The sequence below is a fragment of the Numenius arquata genome, chromosome 7, assembly GCF_964106895.1.
Source record: "Numenius arquata chromosome 7, bNumArq3.hap1.1, whole genome shotgun sequence".
In the NCBI taxonomy this organism is placed as follows: domain Eukaryota; kingdom Metazoa; phylum Chordata; class Aves; order Charadriiformes; family Scolopacidae; genus Numenius; species Numenius arquata.
In genome coordinates this window covers 26,390,097-26,403,823 of record NC_133582.1, presented here as the reverse complement: position 1 = coordinate 26,403,823, position 13,727 = coordinate 26,390,097, and the positions used below count along the sequence as shown (strand labels likewise).

General features: G+C 38.0%; 1 protein-coding gene across 1 annotated transcript in view; it reads right to left on the bottom strand.

Annotated features, from left to right (window-relative positions):
* Positions 1 to 13,727, bottom strand: part of PLCB1 (phospholipase C beta 1) — a 408,751-nt gene that overhangs the window by 100,875 nt on the left and 294,149 nt on the right. The window contains exons 11-12 of the mRNA XM_074150525.1: positions 9,157 to 9,314; positions 4,849 to 4,931 (exon numbers count right to left, since the gene is read on the bottom strand). Of these exons, the coding sequence (XP_074006626.1) occupies positions 4,849 to 4,931; positions 9,157 to 9,314 (241 nt within the window). The remainder of the gene's footprint in view (positions 1 to 4,848; positions 4,932 to 9,156; positions 9,315 to 13,727) is intronic.

Sequence of the window (13,727 nt, the reverse complement as noted above, 5' to 3'; positions counted from 1 at the left end):
CTTCCGGGGGTCAGCAAGGCCAAATGAGAGCCGAGATAAAGGCTGCGTGGCATTTGAATCAGAAAATGTAATTTCCCTGAGATCAGCATTCAGGATGTCGCTTGAAGCAGATACGGGGTGAACCAGTCGTTAGCCCACTCATTTTTTTCAAACATATTGTGAGGAGGCTTTAAATTATTCCACAAAGCTACACAAGTGCTGCATGCGGTTTAAATCACTACAGCGTTTCATTAATGCTTTCTTTTGCATGCAGCCAATTCTGCAAAAAAACCTAAGAGCCACCTTTAGCTGAGGGTGGAAAATTATGAGGAAGACAAGCAGGGCAGTGGAACTAAGAACCCACAAGGGAGGAGGGTGATGGGAAGAGATGAGGCTACGACAGCGCGTAGCTAGTTCTAACTGCCCTCTACCAAGGAAAAGAGAGGCACCGCACTCCAGCAGAGAAGCAGACTGGCTATTTGCTATAGGTCCGGGGTCAGTATAGTGAATTTTATTTCGGTCTTCTCCACCAGTCTGTATTTTGAATAGACCCATGCTCTTAGAATCTAGGAAGTTCAAAGGACATCTCCTTGAATCAAAAGAGCAGAATTATTGAAATCGTAGTAATTAGATGTGACATGAGCATTTTTAAATTGGCATGTCAACTCCAAAAAGAACTCTTGATAGGAAATAGAAAAAAATATGCAGCAGTTAAATCTAATAAATTTCAAACTATCACCACAGCTAGAACAATTTTTTTTGATCTTCTGTGTTTAATTATGTTTACCTCAGAGCACAGAGAGAACTTTCATTTTTGCAAATGAGAAAAAAGTAATGTAACATTATATTGGTTTAGCATATAAATTCCAATGTCACTGCATTCCAGAGGCAAAAAGAAGGAAAAAGAAAATTATGCAAAAAAATAACAGTTTTTAATACTATAAAAAAACCAACAACTTGCAGTAGTAGACAAGGCCAAAGTAGGAAAATCTTGACATAACAAAATTCCTTGTATTTGTGAAATGGACTATATGCACAGCCATTTTTAAAAGCTCCTATGAGGGAATAAAAAATATTTAAGAGTACCAACATGTAACTGAGAGGTATTTTTTGTGATATCTCTCTTTAATATATATATATTTTGTTTCAAGAGATAGATCATTAGTAATAGTATAGATTATGTATTACTATTATAGTATTTTAGAAGTTGAAATACCAGGTTTTTTATTTTCCCTTGTTTCAAAATTATGATCCAGAGCAACAGATTGAAATACCAACTTTTCTGCATCAACATGTTTCCCCATTTGTGTTATGAAACAAAAAAGCAGGTATTTTCCAGTCCATATCTACTGTTAGTGGAAATGCTCTCAGCATTCATGTATTGTAATGAAAACTGACTGCCTCAAAAGACCTGACTTTATCTGCTTTATGATTTTCAATGTGCAGACATGAACGATCAGCATACAGAATAATTATATATGGCCCCAAAATATGCCAGGGCAAGGGAAGATGAAGTGGGAACATGATACCTGGAGATATGGAAATATAAAGAATTCTTAAGAAATGTTTTCATTTCCATTACTGTATTGCTTGTTTTACTGTGTTTGTATTACACCTATTATGAAGGTTAATCACAGAGGCTCTTTGGCACTACTGCATGACTACTGCTCCTAACATTATATTATTATCCTTCTGCAGAGATCCTTCTACGTAAGACAAAGACACAGATGCTTCCCAGAGGAGTCTAAAATAATTTAAAGTGTAGGAAGAAAAAGTGATAAAAATCCTGTTAATATTTGAAATAACAATTCCAGCAAGAAACCAGCAATATGAATAACTGTAATTAAATTTAATCTTGGAAGCAATCTTATATGGATACTGCTCAAGGATCACTTAACCTTTTTGCTATGTCATCAGTGCGTTTCTAATTATAGAGTGTCTGCTTTCAGATTTGCAGATTGCTTATCTTCTTGCAAGACCAATTTCAAACGTCAAGGTCTTCTTGAGGTCTTTTCAACATTTTCAGGGCACTTTTCTATTTTTTCATAGAACCACATCTTTTCTTAGTACTGTCTTTTTTCAGTGTGCTTGTTTTGACTTAAATATAAATGATGGCATACATAGTATTTTATAAATTCTAAAAGTTATATGCTTGCCTCTTTTTCTAAACATTTTATTGTATACAACCAGGCAAAAATGAATAGACTACATAGTGGAGTTACAGTAAAGGAAATGAAAATTCTTCACATGTTATAAAGATATTAGAGAGGAGTCCTTCCAGGAAAAACATTGAAAGAAAGCAAAATGAGATGTTTAATACTATGTGCTAATCAGTGATTTGTTCCCTAGGTGGACAAAAAGTGTTAAAAAAATTCTCATGAACATAAACCGTAAGGAAGAAAATTTGCATTTTAAGTCCAGGGGTGATTAACAGTGTCATACCTATGGTGGTGATGTAAAATTTACTTACCTCTGATAATCGCAGTTTGTTTAAAAGCCATGAATACAGGTCACAGGCTAAAACCATATTTCTGCCTAAGCCAATGCCAAAATTTCTACTGATTTATACAGGACCAGCATTTCACACACGAATACTGACTCTTGCAACTTGAAAATCCGGGGAAAAATTTGGTCACCCAAAAGAAGGAACTGATGTTACAAGATACAGGATAGCAATTTTACAAAAACACTTAGCGTTTTTTGTTAATACTTAGGGCAAAGCCCATCTTTATGATCTAGGAGAAAAGTAACATTCCAAGTAAATGAAAAGACAAAAGGAGCATTCCATGAAATTAGGTGAAGGTTTCTGTGAGTGGCATGACTAATTGCAGATTTCTCTAGCAACTAGTGCAGAAATTAAGGGATAATTGTAGCAGTCGGTAAAATAACTACAAATTATTTTCATCCAAAGCAAAATTAGAAATCATACACATTAAGTCTGACGATTTAGTGCAGCAAAAAATAATAAATAGCAATAAAGCCTCAGAAACAGAAAATACTTGATAATGTTTTTGCAGAGTTGCTTAGCGAAAACTCTATGTATAGCAATGCATGGAAAAGGACATCTAATAAGACACTTAGGGATAATTCATTATTCCATGACTGGAGTTTTCTGGAGAGGAAAGTCCAACAGTTTCTGTGGGGCAAATTGCAAAGATCAGAGTAATGTAGCAGTAACTCTGTTCCCTTTTTGACATATTCCTGCAGTATCACATCCCCTTTCATTTTGACAATATTTCATCTTATAGTTCTAAAGCCACTTTTGTACGTAACTAACATCTGACAGGAGTTTCTTTACTTTCCTAAAATAGAACAGATCAACCTGGAATAGTTGAAGATTTAAGTCTTAATGACTTTAAAAGAAGAAAAATGTAACTCTTCTGGTTAAAATAAATTGGGATGTTGCTTTTTCTCTGCCTTATAGTAAACAAAGTGAATGTATGTTTAACAAATACAGAAGAATGAATATAAAATATAACACATTGAAGAATGATGGTTGAGATCTTTTCTAAAGTGCATTTGGAAGCACTGAGAAAAGCATTGTGAGTTAAAATGTACTGCAGTAGGTGAGTGTATGCAAATCCAAAGTGATACAACTTACACCAAAAAGAAAGGAGTGAGGGGACTGATTAGAGAAAGAAATTAAATACCGTATTTGTGTGGTCTTTCAGAGGAAGACAAAACTAAGTGGGATTTAACACTTATCTGTTCAAATCATAATGATGTGGCCTTTAAATGTGCGCAAACACATATTTGCCCACAAAAGGCAGTGTAAATTTATACTGTAAGGTACACAGGTAGTGTAGGTCAGCTCTCAGATTTAAAGTTTTTCTACCTGCATCATTTTTGATCAGTATTGTCACATCTGTTCTTAAAAACTTTCTTACATAGCTTCTTCTACCAGTTCCTTCCCTTATGACGAGAATGTTCTTCCTAAAACAATGGAAAAGCAGTTAGCCCTCACCCTTTCCCTCTGCAAGAAGCAAAAGTGCCAACATCTTTTCTGATTTGTATTAAATCATTCACAGCTGCCCCAAAGATGACTTTTTATTTCACATTAAAAAAAAAAAGAAGTTTCTCAGTCCAAACTGACCCCAGAAGTGTTGAAAATGTTTTCACAGTAGAAAACAAAAGGGGAAAAGGCAACTGAAGCTAAGGCACATGTTATGTGTCAATGTCACCTCACACTGAACCATGTGGTCTCTATATTCAAAACCAAAGTCAATGTCAAACTTAAAAAAAGAAATATCAGAACTAAACCAATAATAATAGTAATAACCATCATCATCAACAAATAGATAACTGGGACAAATTTGAAAGTATTCTCGCTTCTCTTACACAGGAAAATGTCCTTTTTTGTAATGAATAGAAAAAGAAAACAGCTTTGGGAAACTGGTATTTTTTGGCAGAAACTGAACAGTTCCTGGCCTTCCATACCACCTATTTTGTAATCCTAGATAGTCTATGGTTCTGGCCTCTACTTCTAACATACAAGAAACAGACCACATTCTGTGCTCAGGATATGCTTATAGAGAACAGGGTCATAAACAGGTGAAATATTGCTTCTTTTTCTTTGATGAAGTACTGCTACATTCCAGCAGGACACACTGAGACTGTAAAGTTAATACAATTTGCCTCACAATTATTCAAACTTTCTCTTTCATACAAAAGGTTCTAATTCAGGAAGGTTTTTAAGAATATGCACGATTCATTCTGATCATCTTGGTCACATAAGCTGATACAAGTTTTCTTTGGGTAAGAGCTGTTGATCGTGTCATATAATAAAACTGCCACAAGTACATACATAATCCTGTGCGTAGACCTTATAAAAAAAATAACACCATACAGGAAAATATGGTAATTACTTACGAATCCACATGATTTTCAAAGGAAAGGAGGATTGGAAAGGGCGATGTCTTAAATGCACATTCAGCAATAGCCTCTATTACTTCCTAAAGAATCAAAACACAGACAGTTACAAATTTGTCTCTAAAGAAACAGTGTTTTAGTATTTGAAGACAGAAAAGACCTCTAGAGGTCTGAAATTATACACAAACTGCCTGAAATGAGACCTTCTGTTCTAAACATCCCAGAAAGCCCTGGATGTGCTTTTGCAGCAACCAAATTTTTCAACCTGAACTGTAAGCAAATCTCCAAAACATCTCATGAGCCTCAAGCATTGCATTTCTCAAGAAATGACTTATGTCTGCCTAAATCAATAGCTTATATGTAAAACTTGGTCTTTGTGTGGAATTGTTCCATGCCTGAAGCTATGGCTTTCATGAACTATTTTGCATAATAATAAACACGGTCTGACAAATGCCTATCTTCCAAACATCATCAGCACAAGCAAGTATTCATAAAATCCTTAGTTACTCTGACTCACAAGTTTCAGTTCCTTTTTTTTTTTTTTATGAGAGAAATCACTTTAAGGCAAAAAAAAAGAAAAGGAAAAAAAGAAAAAAGAAAAAACATTACTCAGTTAAAACAGCTGGCTGCGTAGTAATCAGCAAACAGAGGGCTCAGAAATTGAAACTTCTGTAGAAGTTTTCTTTCAGCTCTGCTGGAAAGTGGCAACTGTAAATCCAGAAGAGGAATCATTTGATAACACTAATTTTAGTGGGGTGCACAGTATAGTAATGCACTCACTGTTACAAATTATTCAATGATTCCCTATTGGAACACAAATCTTTTTCAAAAGAACTTAGAAAACACTGAAGACTTACTATGTGTATTGCTGTCAAACTTTAGAGCTTATAAAAACCTCAAACTCTGGAGTTTTAGTTCTGACCCAAATCATAAGGAAGACTAAAACCTAAAAGATGTATTTATCTTAAACAAGCCTCCTCTGGGGATTCATTTTGTTCATTTTCTGTACTTTTAAAGGCTCAATTGAGAAGTGTAATAATAAGAAAATCACTTCCTAAAATGAAAGCTGAGCTTCTGGAACATTCTTCCGATGTTGGGTTGCAGAATCCAGGGCTGGAAGGAAAGCACAAGCCATCTCAAGATTTGCTGATACGAACTAGGATACAAACAAAATTTACAGTCTTCATTTAAGTAGGAAAAAACCACAGCTCCCACACAAATTGTTGTAGTATCTCTTATAAGATGAGAAACTAGCTCTCAGCAATCACAGGTGGTGAAGGACTATATTTAATAAACTGCAATCACCAAATATTTAAATGCTTCACATATCAGTAACAATTCATGTGCTTACACTAAGACCACTTCTAGTCTTTAAAGAAAGCAGAAAGACAAAGCATTTATTGGAAGAACAGTAAATAGTGCAGGAGGCTGGGTGAAAGCAGTTAAGAAACTGCAGTTTCACAGCAGTGGTTCTCTCATGGGGGAATGCACGATGGAGTGATTCCCGCTGCACGCTTTCTTTCCAACTCCAGTAAATCATTAAGTGCTGGTACCATCTTAATGCTGTTCAGAACCAGTAGGATCCCCAAAAGCATCTAAGGCAATTTTGCCATTACAAGGGAACAGCAGTGCTGAGAATCGGGTTACAAATATTGAGTCCTCCCATCTTGATGCTCTCCACCCAGATCATTAGCACTGGCTTGGTCTCCACCACGTACAGCCTCCCCTTGGTTATGGAGCATCATGCAGGGAGACTGCTTGAGGCTGTATATAAGAGGTACTGCCGAAAGCAGTCCTGAGGCCTTTCTTGCTCCTACACACTGCTCAAGCTGTGGAGTAAACCCATAAATTTATTTTCAACTGCAAAAAGGGATGGAATCTAGCATGCATGGGGAAAATGACCTGAAAGAGTAAAACTGGGATTACAGTGACGAAATCTGAGGATGAGAAGCACAGGCATTGGTTCAATGGCGAAACAAGTATGCTGGTGATTCAGTCTTGCGCTACATTCAAATGTAAATGCAAATTCTCTATGGTCAGAGCGGAACAACATGATAAATTCCATACTTTACTCCAGCTACAAATGGACTCACCTGAAACAGGTCTTCAAGGTATATATAAAGTACATACACACAGATTCCTGGCTATGGCACGAAAAATATTTTTGGTTCCCTATAAGATCTCACCCTGGCAGCAGCTCACAATCTGCAGCTGAGAAAAATTTTACTGATTTCTATATGTCATGAAGCAAGGTAAAAACCAATCAAACAAAATCCCCACAAAAATCCCAGCAACGTAAGGATGGGGAGTATATATTGCTTCTGTCTCCGCACTACAGAAAACCTATCTGAGCCAGTGAAAACCGACAGACTGAACAGAAGCATTGTGCGCTGTGGTCACGCCAAAAGCGTGAGCCGATAAATGATTCAGCATTCAAGACCCAGCAATCACTCTGAATTGATTCACACACTTCTGACACATTATTTCACTACCATTTTGCTCCTCCTCAGCCAAGCAGCACACTTTCAGTGCTGAAAAGAAACCAGCAGTCGATATATTTTTAGTTTTCTGAGTGGAGAAAAAAATATTTGCCCTGAAGTAACAGATGAAATATTCCTGAGTATAAGATGATCAAGAGACTGGAGCATCTCTTTTATGAGGAAAGGCTGAGAGACCTGGGTCTGTTTAGCCTGAAGAAAAGAAGATAAAGGGGACCTCATCAATGCTTATAAATATCTAAAGGGCGGGTGTCAAGAGGATGGGGTCAGGCTCTTTTAAGTGGTGACAGAACAAGAGACAAGCAGCACAAACTGGAACATGGGAAATCCCATCTCAACATAAGGAAAAACTTCTTTACTTTAAGGGTGCCCAGAGAGGCTGTGGAGTCTCATTCTCCGGCGATAGTCAAAACCCATCTGGATGCGTTCCTGTCTAGCATGCTCGAGGTGACCCTGCTTTGGCAGGGGGTTTGGACTAGATGATCCTGAAGGTCACTTCCAACCCCTCAACCCCTACAATTCTGTGATTCTGTGAGTAGGTTTAAAATACCCTCCAGTATCTCTCCTGCAAACACAAAACCTAGGGTTGGACACATAAATAACCAGGGATAACCCTCAATCCTGCTAATGATCCTTTTAAGAATCAGATTAACTTTGTTTTAAATTCCTGCTCATGACCAAAGGAGTTGAGAGCTATCTTCTTTAATTAAAGGACTTCCAGCAATCAAAGTCTATGCATACAAACATAGTTGGCCTCATATAAGCATAACTGGAAAGTTAATAACAAACATGCAAGAAGGTTGTGTTTTATGTTTTCCCGTGATTAACTCAATCAGTGAAGTGTTAGAGAAAACAAATTGAAAAAAAGAAAGCAGTGTTTTGGTGCAAGTGAAATTTGGTGTTTTGTCTGGATGACAATATTGTTTGCTTTTTTTTCCTGAAGGAAGGCACTAGAAGACAAAATAATCCCAACAACTCATGCTTCAAGTGTGGGAGACATGCTTCAAAGCTGTAGCTAGTAGAGAAGCCACACCTAACACCTGTAACATAACCAAATTCAGCAATGAATATTTTTTCATGACTTCTTGCGCACAGGTAAGTCTAGAAATGTATTTCCATGGCAAGTTCATGTCTCAGATGAACGAGAATTATTTTTTCACACTTCAAAAATTATATCCTGATTTATCATCATAAGCTGTGCCGTTTCCTACCTCAGTTCAGCACTTTTGTCTCCTACTCCCATTTACCAGGCAGAGAAGAGAAAAAGAGTATACTGACACATTGCTTGTTGCTGTTCAAATACTTGTGACCTTCACCGCAGCTCATCTCCCTGCTGCACACTATGGAGCTGGAACAGAAACCAGTCCTTCCTCCCTACCATCCTGGGTCCAGGACCTGATCCACACTTGGTAAAACCAGCTGTGGTGGCAATACATGGTCATTCAGTCCTGGTTGTGGTCTACCCTGTTTTTCCCCTCTATGAGACGTGCACAGGAGTATGGACCTGGGCACTAAGCCCAGTCCCCACATGGCACGCACTATCACACCATATAATCCCTTTCCTCCAATTGCCATGGAGGAAGGCAAGAACCAAGACCTCTTCCTGTGGAAGGTCCAAATAGGGCAACTCTTCTCCTCCAATGACTCTGCATGCGCTCAGAAATCAACTCTTCCGACATCTTTTTGCCCTCGCATTTCTCTTCCCTTCCACTTTTGCAGTAATATTCTAGCAATGTATTTCTGATGCATTTTACGTGAAAGAAACTGCCCTAGCTAAAGCCAACTACACCAGTGTGCTCTATTGCTGTACCTTGAAGGATATTTCCGTTGTCATAGTGAATCCGTGTGTAATGACCGGCTCTTCTTCAGCTGTTCGTCCTTTCCAGCAGTCCAGCTCCACACAGCGGCAGCCTGACAGAAGCACTTGCCGATACATCTCCACTGATGAGTTCCCGGCCAGCTGTCCAGCTGTGACAGCACAGGAACATGAAAAAAAGGAAGTAATTTTGGGCCTTGGGAATAAATACAAATAATCCCATAATAATCAGAGTTAACAGCATCTTTTACCCTAGGCTGAGAGGAATAACACTAGAATGCACACAAAAAGCCCAAGAACGTAACGGAAATGACTTCGGCAGAGTCAGTGTCATGATCTGGATTCTGCCCTCAGTTAAAATGTTGTGAGTAAGGAAAAATACCTGAACTGAAACCAATTCAAAAATTTCCAATAGACCACATCAAATATATTAAAATACATTAAAAAATAAAATAAAATAAAATAAAATAAAATAAAATAAAATAAAATAAAATAAAATAAAATAAAATAAAAAAATAGTTTTAAAAGACTTTGTATATCCTTTGACAGGCAATGTGAAATTCAGAGGCAACTCAGGACAGCAAGATCACATTTTCTCATGACATGCAATGGAGTTTAATACAAGATAAACCAAACCTCCTGCACAGTCACTAATGGTACCATTACTAGGTCTCAAATCAATATTTAATACACTAATCACCGCACTGAGTTGGTCAGTTAAATTTCCTGATGTGATACTGCATTACATAGGGAGAAATTTAATTAAACTACCAGTTTCCAACAATGACATAATATAAATCTAAAATTAAACACGGAAAACTCAGCTTTATCCAAACTCAGGAAGTATTAAAAACTCACAAACCGCCACCCCTTCCACCCCTCAACCAACAAAGAAGTCCAGTTGTATTCAGGGAAGGATATCCAGTCAGTGTGTTTTCATCTGCTGCAACAGGTTTGATTCCAGTCTTATGGATAGATGTGAAGAAAATGGATGCAGCTTCCTGCTTACTAGCAGGCTTCCTGAGAAGACCTTCCTGGATTTCTTGAAGGGAATTCACTTGCTTTTTAAGGAGGCGGTGAGTTCATTTATGCTAAAGATTCTTCACTGATGGGGTCATATAAATACTTCATATCTAGACTGGCATATAATATAATGAAGATTAATAATTTTATTGGCTCTCTAGTTCTGTGTTTAGGTTTTATGCTGGGAACTGCATGTTTTGGTTTGCTTCACTAAATAGCATTGTCTGCTTTCTCTTGGGGTTTTACCTTCCACTTTGAACTGTAACAGAAAAACCCTTGAATTTGAAAATTCCTGTTTACCATTTGTGTCTCATACATGAGCTGGAGCAATCATAAATACTCCATAAGGTATTAACATTACTCCTGTTGAAATCTGTAAGATTTCTCAGCCCCTGCTGGAACCAATGGGAAATTCATGTTAATAACAGAAGAATTTGGCCAGTTCTGGAAGGTTCTGAAAATGCAAATGGAGTCAGCAAACCGATAATGTGTCTTTTTTTTTTTTTTTTTTTTTAACTTCACTTTTTCCTGTTTCCTTTTGATCATGGCAGGTTATCTTCACTCACACAAAAGCCTTTTTGGTGCAATGCCAATGTCTGAGCAGTGGCTCTTTTTCTTTGCAGGATGCAAACAAGCATGAACATGGATCAGGGTACGACAGCACACAATTCTGTGTACACATCCCTAAGCATCTGTTGACGAAAACTTGGCTCTCGTTATATGGATCTGCTGAACTCTGCTGCCTAAAAAACTACATTCGCTTAGAAAACTGTTTTCATGTTGTGTTTCTTTTCCCTCAAAGCATATTGAATTTTGATTAACAAACTATTTTATGATTAACAAACTCTACTTTATGTCCTGAGAGACTACTGGCCGTTATTGTTGCTAAGTGTTTTGGACTACAATATCCTTAACCTTCAAAAGTGCTTAAGTAAATCATGACATGCATCACTTGCCATATGACACTTCTCCACGCTACCTTATTAATAAGACTCAGACGTTTTGGAAGGATTCCTGCTAAGGATAAGAGGATATTCAACCTCCAAAATATTCGATCTTCAGAAAGACTCCTAGTCAGAGTGCAAAATGCCAGCAAATGTTTTAATAGTCTCAATAACTTATTTTTCTGAAATACAGAATATTAGGAATGTTCCCTCAAATGTTTTTTGCATATATTATTTATAAATTTCTTTTGTGTGAGTCTCTATTTGCATCTATTCCAAAGTATCCCTTTAATAGATGCATTCTAAATGTGCTAAAGGGAATACTTCCAGTATTATATTTTTAATATCTTGAGAACAGATCGATTTTTTAATACTGGAAATTGAAAGCATTATAGATTTCCTTCTATAATACATACAGCATCTAAAGTAATACCATAATATTTGTATACCATCACCCTATATTGGATAAGGAGAAACAGATTTTGACAAAAACTCACTTTAAAAAAAAAAAAGCATAAAAAATAATCGGCCAAATCATATCTGACTACATAGCCTGTGCTAACTGATACAAGCTGAGGATATGTCCTATGTTTCCCCATACAGATCAGTTCCACACTTCCAAAACTTTTAAGCTGCTCATTTCTCAGCAAGTGCATCCCTGTTGAGTTCATTAATCACTGTTTTTCCAAGTGCAAGTTATGTGCAATACACGGACTTAAAATTTGGTTAGGATTTTATGACATGTATCCTCCTAAAACTGGGGGATATTTGGATCCAGGTATTTGGAGTCACCTGACCACTGTTCTAAAAAGAGAGGCTGCTTCTGCTCCCTCGCCCACGCATGGCACCACCTTCTCCTGGCATGGAGAAACGCCTGAATAGTCTCTTTGCCATGCACAAACTGGAGTTGCTAAACCTCCTCTCTTCAGGCAAGTCCTGGAAAAGCAATCAGGGCTCTGGATCATAGGCTGTGGTTTTGCAGCGTACAAACTCAGACCTTCGTACTGCTGGGAGTCTGGCTTTTGACTCCAGCAGCAACAGAAGGTGTTGGCGGCTAAGATTTTTTAGACACAGTACTTTTATCTGATTTTATTTTCCTTTCAAGCTATTTTGCCATGCACAGGACAAGTGAATTAGACTCTACATTGTGACATATTCTGCTACTGCTTGTATGTAATTCAAAATAAGGCTCCCGCCCTATGGCTTTTATTAGTAACACCTTACATTGGACCCAAGCAGGATGTGCAGTCAGGCTTGCTCCAGCCAGGAGCAGGAATACACTTGCTGTCAGTATTGATTCAGGCCCACCCAGGCAGGAGATGCAACACTGGGGTATGCCAGGAGGGCTGGGCCTGGCCAGCCTCTGAGAATGCATTTTAGCTCAGCCGCTGGCAGTGCCCGGGCAGCTCCCACGCTGCAGCCAGGCTACCTGACAGACACCATCCAGCATGGGGTGCATGGGGCAACCCTCGTCCTCGCTGTGGGACCCACTTGAGAAAGACACACTGCATGACCAGCTGAGTGTCTCAAACTGCAATGAGGGAGTGGGACCCACCAGGACCTACTTACAGAGTCCTTCCTCTACTGCCAGCTCTCAGTATCTTTGTCTTAGAAATTTCAGCTATTTTAAGACCTTCATATGCTGCTACTGAAGTCAGAGAGGTTACCTCCACACAGTTTTATCCTCCTTAAAGAAGGGGGTTTAGAAAATAACGTATTTCTTACTTCCATGTGCTTCAAATAACATATCTCTTATTTCAATATGCTTCAACTGGTTGGCCTAAAGAGGCAAATAAGAGAAGGCACAGAGGATCTTGAAAACTCACTAAGCAGTAGTGAATGAGATTTTACTGAAAGGAAACAAACCAATTCCATGATCTTGACTTTTCTTGTCCTTGTTGAGAACCCACTATCTCAGATCTGACCAATCAATATTTTTTTAACTCTATGTTCACCTCTGCTGTGACTGGAGGCAAGCTTCCTCTAGAAATTTTGGTGTCAGTTGCTGATCTGTATGAGAATAATTAATTTTGCCTTAAGGATACAATCTATATGATTTTTTTCTCTCCCTTTTACACGGCTTCCATTACAGTTAAAAGCAGAAATTCCCTCACTTCAAGTATGGCTTCAGAAAGAGGGTACTGGCATGGGTGAGGCTGGTAAGGGAGGGAAGGTACCTCTTAGGACCACAAAAAAGATAAACTGAGGTTTAACAGTGCTAGTATGAACACTCAGCTGTCAAGATTAGAGCAGTCATGTAAAGACATGGCAGAACAGGAGATCTAAGGAATTTTTACTCAGAGCCTGCTTAGTTGAGTAGTCATCTTCTCACAAAAGCCAAACTGGCTCAGAGGAAGATGCAAGAAAGTCAGGCAGATGGGATTCACCATCTTATTAAAGCTATCTTTTATATATCCTATTCTTTTTTGAAAGCAGGGCACTGAACTTATATCTCAGAAAGTTCCACCTAAGACCTTCCACACAGAACATCTTTCCTCTTCGTGAAGCAAAACCAGCTTTCCCCTCCACTGTTTTTTTTGGTGTTTGTTTGGGTTTGGTTTTTTTGTTTGTTTGTTTTTGGTTTTTTAATGGCTATAG